General features: G+C 54.4%; 1 protein-coding gene across 1 annotated transcript in view; it reads left to right on the top strand.

The window, feature by feature from the left end:
• Positions 1–923: 923 nt before the first annotated feature.
• LOC102485681 (myosin-7) overlaps positions 924–8,153 on the top strand; it is a 28,770-nt gene continuing 21,540 nt past the window's right edge. The window contains exons 1-12 of the mRNA XM_027770327.1: positions 924–961; positions 2,496–2,547; positions 2,993–3,201; positions 3,507–3,650; positions 3,932–4,088; positions 4,228–4,255; positions 4,858–4,966; positions 5,049–5,141; positions 5,244–5,307; positions 5,702–5,800; positions 6,039–6,142; positions 6,730–6,868. Of these exons, the coding sequence (XP_027626128.1) occupies positions 3,001–3,201; positions 3,507–3,650; positions 3,932–4,088; positions 4,228–4,255; positions 4,858–4,966; positions 5,049–5,141; positions 5,244–5,307; positions 5,702–5,800; positions 6,039–6,142; positions 6,730–6,868 (1,138 nt within the window). The 5' untranslated portion in view covers positions 924–961; positions 2,496–2,547; positions 2,993–3,000. The remainder of the gene's footprint in view (positions 962–2,495; positions 2,548–2,992; positions 3,202–3,506; positions 3,651–3,931; positions 4,089–4,227; positions 4,256–4,857; positions 4,967–5,048; positions 5,142–5,243; positions 5,308–5,701; positions 5,801–6,038; positions 6,143–6,729; positions 6,869–8,153) is intronic.

Raw genomic sequence — 8,153 nt, 5'->3', positions numbered from 1 at the left:
TCTATCCCACTGCCCACTTGCCAGAGCCCCAGGTGTATCCAGCTCTGGACAGCAGTCACCTGATCAGAAGCTGTGCCCTGCTCTCTGCACACAGTGGGTCCTCACCTCCTGTGATCCCAGCCTTCTTTTCCAGGTCTCCCTCCCTGGGCTGAGCACCCTGTAGGTGCCCAGCTTTTCCACCTTGAATCTTGCTGCCCTGATTAGCTGTCCTTAAAGAAGGCATTCGACCTTTCCATACACAAAGGACTTGGATGGATCACTAAAGGCCATTCTGGCTCCAGTGCTCGGTGACCTCAACGCATTACTCACTGGTCCAAGGAAACCAGTGCCCAAGCCAGAGTTCCCAACCCTGAGCTCCCTGTCATTGTTCCTGCCACTTGGCTAGGAAACCTCCTTCCAGCTGTCCACCTAGCCGCACCCTTGGGCCATGGCCCTGCTACTCTGCCCTTCTCTGATGCTGGTCTCCAGCCCCTTCCCTTCTCACAGTTGGATGCAAGACCCAGGCCAGGAGAGCAGGGAGGATGCTGTGGAAGTGGAGCTAGACCAGCATGGGGGGTGGGGGAGAGGGGCAGCAGTGCCAGTTCTCTGCCTGCCTGAGGTCATGGTGGTCGAGGTCGGTTCCCTCCCCTGCCAGCTGTGGAATGTGAGGTCTGGCCTGGGAGATATTTTTGCTGCACTTTGAGCCACCCCGCCCCCTGGAACTCAGACCCTGCACACTCCATGCCATAACAATGACGACCACTTCCAATTGTTTCCTAACTGGAGGGGGGAGGGGGAGCACTGTTTGGGAAGGGGGGGAGCCTGGGGGAAATGCTTCTAGTGACAACAGCCCTTTCTAAATCCGGCTAGGGACTGGGTGCAGGTGGGGGTGGGGACGCCCTGCTGCCCCATATATACAGCCCCTGAGACCAGGTCTGGCTCCAGAACTCTCTCCTGTTCTCTGAGTCTTTGCTGCTCTCAGGTAGGAGCGGGAGCTGGAGGCCTTCCTCTGGGATAAGGGGGCCCAGGTTTAGGAAGGGGATCCCATAGGAACAGCCAGCTTCACATAGAGCTTAATACACAGTACCAGGTCCGGTCACTGAGCACACATGTGCAAGTCGAAAGATGCGTGTATGTGTCACGGGAGTGTGGGAGCTGGTATGTTCCCAGGGAAGAAACTTGTGTCTGAGTCTAGGGGACCAGAAGGCATCGAGGTGTGTGTGTGTGTGTGTGTGTGTGTGTGTACAAACACACATGGTCTGAACTTGAGGGAAGATATGTATTTTATTGCCTGTGTTTATGATCATCCCTGAGGATAAGCAGGTCCACTGAGCAGAGGAAGGACGGCAACAAATGGTTATATGGGAGTCGTGCGTGCGTACAAGCAAGTTCTGCGAGGTCTGGTGTGTAGAGCTTCCCACATCCATGCACGAGAGGTGCTTATCTGCACATCCAGGAGTTGGGACTGTTACAGTATGTAGCCCCTGCAGGAGCTCACAGGCACACGGGTGTGGGTGTGTCAGGTCTGTGGATACTGAAGAATGTGCAGCTGTGCGAGCCTGCTAATGCCATGCACATGCGTAACTGTGCACATCTGCTGTGAGGCATGGACGGCACGCCGAGGGTACCGCGTGCTCTTTGTGCGAGACGTGAGCCTGAGCATTGGGCAGCCTTGTTCCTCAGAGGGCATGTGCAGAGTGCTTGGATGCGAGACGGGCGTGTCCAGCAGAGGAGGCCTGCATTCTCTAAGAACATCCACAAAGTCTGACAATAAAATGGGGACAGAATGGAAAAGAACAGACTTTGAAGTCATGAGACTTGGATTCAAGTCTCGGCTCTACCACTTACTGCTATTTGCTTGGGGATGAGCAAGCCACTTATCCCTGATTTTGTCGTCTGTGCAGTGTGGCGAGGACCGAATAAGAGAACGTGCCCAGGAGTGCTTCGTAGACTGGGACCCACTACAACAAATGTGGCCGTTAGTTGTTTCTCAGGTGGCTCGAAAGCAAGAGTAGCACCATCTACCAGGAGTGAGGAGGATGAGGACTCAGAACTGAGTTGACCAGGAAACTATTAGAACTGATCCTTGGGGAGGAAGGGAACAGTGCTTGGATAGAGGGAGAAAAAGAGGTTGGGGGAGCAGCAGTTGGCGCAATGTTTACATCACTGAACTCCCACATAGTTGATTTCAGTTCGAGTCCCAGACCAGGCTTAAAACTCATGCCGGGTGTGTATGTGTGTGTGTGTCCAAAGTCCCAAGAGGAGAATGGAGGAGAAGGGATTGCAGCCTAGCCATCCCCCCTGGGGGGTGATTTCAAGCTTTCTGTCTCTCTCTCTTTCTGTCTTTCTGAGGAGCACACATGCCCTCTCTCTCTGGAAAAAAAAAGAAAAAGAGGATGGGACCAGAAAGGCTGACCCCCACTTACAACCTGTTTGGGGGTCTGGGGGAGGGGTGGGGAGGTGAAGCACAGAGGAGGGGAGAAGCAGGAGGGCGGCACACTTTTCTCTCTCTGCAGGTCCCCACAGGCCTGTGCTCTCCTCCTCTGTAGACACATTTGAGACACCAAGGTAAGAAAAGCTGAGGATAGAGCATGGGGGACTCTGGGAAGATGGGCTATGACAACCCCAAAGCCAGGCTGTAGAACTCTAGCTTTGACTCTGTCTCGGAAAGATGATCTTGACTTCCAGGAGCTCCTTTCCTGTGGCTAGTAAAGGGTGCCAGGGGTGGATGAGGGTCAGAGTGGGATATAGTCAGATTCTTACTCCCATAAGCCTGAGCACTCTTCCTCCCCTAAGAAAGCTTGAACAAAAGTTAGTGCCCTCTACCCTGGCAGGTGTGCTAGGCTGCTCTTCCAGTTAAAGGGTAAGCCCCAAGAACAAGGGACTCGCCTGTGATTCCTCTTGGCTCCTGAGAATAGTGCTAGGTGTTGGGGCTCCCATTGAAGGGGAGAGTGCAGGAAGGGGAAGAGCAGAGGAGGCAGACGGGAGGGCAGCCACCTTCTGCTCACTACAGGCGCAGCCATGGTGGATGCGGAGATGGCCGCCTTTGGGGCTGCCGCCCCCTTCCTGCGCAAGTCAGAGAAGGAGCGGCTTGAAGCCCAGACCAGGCCTTTTGACCTCAAGAAGGACGTCTTTGTTCCTGATGACAAAGAGGAGTTTGTCAAGGCCAAGATTGTGTCTCGAGAAGGTGGCAAAGTCACTGCCGAGACCGAGAATGGCAAGGTGGGTGGCAGGGTTGGTGTGAGACCCTTCCAGACCCTTGCAGACACCAGAGGTGGCCAAGTGGAGCACACCGAGAATTCACTCCCCACAGAGCTGAGGATAGTCCCGTTCTCCTTCCTCTGGGTTGGGATCTGGACTCTCCAAAGAGCCCTGCTCCTTCCCCACGTCGTCTTTCTTCTCTGTGGGATCCTGGCTCCTTCTCTCTCCATCACCACGGTCCTGTAATTCCCCCAACTCCCATCTCCACTGAGGAAGGAAGGAACATGCACAGGCTGATGGGTGCACCTGTGGGGGGTATGTTGCAGACGGTGACCGTGAAGGAGGACCAGGTGATGCAGCAGAACCCGCCCAAGTTTGACAAGATCGAGGACATGGCCATGCTCACCTTTCTGCACGAGCCGGCGGTGCTCTACAACCTCAAGGAGCGCTACTCCTCCTGGATGATCTACGTGAGTGCCGGCATCCGGGCTCTGCCTGGGACTGTGGGAGCTCCCTGGTCTCCCATTTCCACCCCAGTAGCTAAGAGTGTCTGTTCTGTGTTCAGGCAGTGGAACCCTCCATCACAGTCTCCACTACATGCTAGGTTCAATTCTACCACCCCAGGACCTGGCGGTACCCAGACTGAGTGCATTCAGAGGTGTTGTCTTCATCCTGTGCTGGGGTCTTCTCTAACTCTGAAAATTGCCACCCTCTCCCTTCATCACTGGCAACCTACTTCTTTTCCACCCAGACCTACTCTGGCCTCTTCTGTGTCACCGTCAACCCCTACAAGTGGCTGCCGGTGTACAACGCCGAGGTGGTGGCCGCCTACCGGGGCAAGAAGAGGAGCGAGGCGCCGCCCCACATCTTCTCCATCTCCGACAACGCCTATCAGTACATGCTGACAGGTGAGAGGCACCAAGGGGCAGGTCTTCTTGCAGGGAAACTGGGAGAGGCCTGGAAGGAGGGAGAGGAGGAGGTAGACAGAGGCGGGATGAGAGCATCCTGGGCAGCTCCTGACTTTCCCTCTCCATTTTCTCCCCACAGACAGAGAAAACCAGTCCATCCTGATCACGTGAGTGTAGCCAGCCTGTTGCTTTGCAGAATCTCCCTGGCCCCAGCCCCCAGCCCCCAGCCCCCAGCAGGGACCCCAGACCCATGCACCGACTACAGCCCTCCTTCCCTCCACTTGGTCCCCATCTGCCGTACTCTGAGCTGTTCCCTGATCCTTCTCTTTGCTGCCCTTCCTATCTGCTTTCCCACCCTCTCCTATTTTCCTCTCTCATCTCCTTCACCCACTTTCCTCCAGGTTATCACTCACTATCGTTCAGCTCATTATCACCCTGTCTTCTTCACCTCTTCAGATATCCCCATTCTTCCAGTCCCCCTGTTCTTTTCCAAAACATACCAGGCCCATAGCCTCCAACTGACTTTGCCTAGCCAAACACAGGCTCAACCTGCCCAAACCTTGCGCCTGCTTGCGGTATCCTTCCTGGCAGCTACCTCGACCTTACATGTGTCAGAAGACAGCTGCGTGTTTGGGGTGCACATCACCTAGCAGCTGCCTGTTCAGGGCTCCTACCCTTGGGTAGGACCAGGCATTCTCTCCTGACTTGAAGCTAATTGGTCTCAAGCAGTGTTGCTCACTGCCTAATGAGCCTCTGACTGTCCCGACAGTGGAGAATCTGGGGCAGGAAAGACGGTCAACACCAAGAGGGTCATCCAGTACTTTGCTGTTATCGCTGCCATCGGGGACCGCAGCAAGAAGGACCAGAACCCAGGCAAGGTAGGCCTGTTGACGTCCAAGCGCTGCGCTGCAGAGAGGGAGGGGGAGGCCTCTCACTCGCCATCCTCCTTGACCTCCACAGGGCACCCTGGAGGACCAGATCATCCAGGCCAACCCTGCTCTGGAGGCCTTTGGCAATGCCAAGACCGTCCGGAATGACAACTCCTCCCGCTTCGTGAGTGGTCCTTGAGTATGGGCTTGTGACTTGGCCTGGTCAGGGGATGGCCTAAATGTGAGCCTTCTCTCAACTCATTGCCACCCTCTTCTATCTTTCTAGGGGAAATTCATTCGAATCCATTTTGGGGCAACTGGAAAGTTGGCATCTGCAGACATAGAGACCTGTGAGTGCCATGAATCTGTGGGGCTCAGCCTGAGTTCGCCCTTGTTCTAGTCACCCCTGTTTTCTCCTCTCTTTCTGTCCCTGTCTCTGGGTGTCTGTCTTTGGTCTGTACATTTGTTTCTCTCTGAGACATCCTCATGGTCCTTCTCTGTCTCCACTTCTATCTCTTTACATCTGTGTCTTCCTCTGGGATTTTTCTTGGATACTGTTCATCTCCTCTGGGTCTCTGTCTCTGTTCCTCCGTTGGATCTCTGTGGGTCTGGGTACCAGTCTCTCTTTGTTTCTTCCTTGTCCTCTGCCTTTAGTCTGCTACATTTATCATTCATACCCTTACATTTCCTTATGTCAAATCCTAACCCTTACTTTCTCTCCTTCTTCTCCCTACCTGTTTATAGACCTTCTGGAAAAATCCAGAGTTATTTTCCAGCTGAAAGCAGAGAGAGATTATCACATTTTCTACCAAATCCTGTCTAACAAAAAGCCTGAGCTGCTGGGTGAGTCAGAGCTACCAACTGAGACCAACTATCTCCATGGCAACCTGGTCACCATGGCTGGTGGCTGGACTCTTGTGGCTTGCCCTGGGTTTTATGGCACTGCTGGATTCAGTTCCATGGCACATGGGGCTGAGTCCATTACTATCCTGTGCTTTCCCTCGAGCCATGTGCTGGGGCAGGCGGACCCCTTGGGAGCCAGGGGCATGTGTCACATCCTGACCACATTCCCTTCCCCTAGACATGCTGCTGATCACCAACAACCCCTACGATTATGCATTCATCTCCCAAGGAGAGACCACTGTGGCCTCAATCGATGACTCTGAGGAGCTCATGGCCACTGATGTGAGTGTGTGTGGACTCAGCCAGGGGAAGGATCGGCAGCAACAGGCAAATAGGGCCCATCCCCTCACCTAGAAGAGCTAAGGCACTGACTGGCTGTTATACAAAGTGGTATGGCCCTCCCGAAAGGCCAGAACATGCCTGTGACCAGCGATATGGGTGAGGTGAGACAGGACAAGCCAGTATTTGGTGTTCAGTCAAACCAGAAAGAGCTGAACGTCATGAGGAGAAAGGCAGACAAGCCAAGAAACAAGGCATCACCAAAGGAGGAGGGGAAGGGACGGTCATACAGATGCTGTGCGGCTGGGGCAGGCTGTCAGGTGTGGAAGGTCAGGCAGGGAAGCAAGCGTAGGGTCTGGAAACATACGTGGGTAACCCAGAGAACAGCTGGGTGACCACTGAACAGGGTGAGGTAGTCTGTGTCCCATTCTGTTGTTGCATCTTCCATCTTCATTCTACAGTTCCTCACTCAGTATGGAAGTCTCAGAACCATGGGGTAGGGAGATAGGTTCTCTCTCCAGCTTACAAGGGATCTCATTTACCTGTGTGTTTTTTTTCCTGGGATCCACCTCTATGGGGCCTGTCTACAGAATGCCTTCGATGTGCTGGGCTTCACTGCAGAGGAAAAGAGCTCCATTTACAAGCTGACAGGCGCCATCATGCACTTTGGAAACATGAAGTTCAAACAGAAGCAGCGGGAGGAACAGGCAGAACCAGATGGCACTGAAGGTGGGAGGCGGGAACGCATGGAGGCCGCTGTCAAGTCACAGAGGGCCACATCTACAGAACAGTCACCCATTTACCAATTTGCTACCTGTCCGTTCCTTCCAGAGGCTGACAAGTCCGCCTACCTCATGGGGCTGAATTCAGCAGATCTGCTCAAGGGGTTGTGCCACCCTCGGGTGAAAGTGGGCAACGAGTACGTCACCAAGGGGCAGAATGTCCAGCAGGTGGGTCATCTTCAGAAGACAGAACGGTGGGTTGGAGAGCCTGGCAGGGGAGGTAGGAACTTTAAAATTGCTATGTTCCCATCAACCTGACTCATCTGGTCTCTACCCTACCTCACAGGTGGCATATGCCATCGGGGCACTGGCCAAGTCAGTGTACGAGAAGATGTTCAACTGGATGGTGACACGCATCAATGCCACCCTGGAGACCAAGCAGCCACGCCAGTACTTCATAGGAGTCCTCGACATCGCTGGCTTCGAGATCTTCGACGTGAGTCGGGGGAGCCCTGGGCGTGGGGAGGAAAACCGACCACTCACTCATTCACACACTCAACGGTCATTTGTTAGCTATGGGCCAGGCACGGGAAGGCAGCAGGGATTGTGTGTGGACAGAGGCCATCCCTGTCTTCAGGGGAAGCTCTCGTTCTACTGCCCTGACATGGGAGGGGACCAGTCACAGCCCTGGGCTGACCCTGATGGCCACTCACCTCCCTGACCTGCCTCCACCCCTCACTCCCACCGCAGTTCAACAGCTTCGAGCAGCTCTGCATCAACTTCACCAACGAGAAGCTGCAGCAGTTCTTCAACCACCACATGTTCGTGCTGGAGCAGGAGGAGTACAAGAAGGAGGGCATCGAGTGGGAGTTCATCGACTTTGGCATGGACCTGCAGGCTTGCATCGACCTCATCGAGAAGGTGCTGCCTCAGCCCGCCACCTTGTTTCCCTCCTCTGTCACCCCAAAGTGGCAGCCCAGTCCCTCCTACATCTGAAAAGCTAGAGTCCCCTGGAATCCAGGCCTCTCTCCAAGCCAGGCTTCTACTCACTGAATTGAGGGCCTGCATGGGCTGATCCCTTCCTTCTTTCCCCAGGACGTCACACCTTGTCCCCTGTATGGTGGTCACATGACAGTGTCTTAAGACTGATATGTAGTGAAGAGACTCCTGGCCCCTCTGATACTCCATGAGAAGCATCATTCTTGATGATTCTGAGCTGAAACTAGAGCCACTCGGCTTCCCATCCCTCCCTGTGTACTAAGAAGCCAGTCTCCAGCCCTCCCCCACCCGTC

This window comes from Tupaia chinensis, unplaced genomic scaffold, assembly GCF_000334495.1.
Source record: "Tupaia chinensis unplaced genomic scaffold, TupChi_1.0 Scaffold000126_2, whole genome shotgun sequence".
NCBI lineage: Eukaryota > Metazoa > Chordata > Mammalia > Scandentia > Tupaiidae > Tupaia > Tupaia belangeri.
This window is presented reverse-complemented; position numbering and strand designations above follow the sequence as displayed.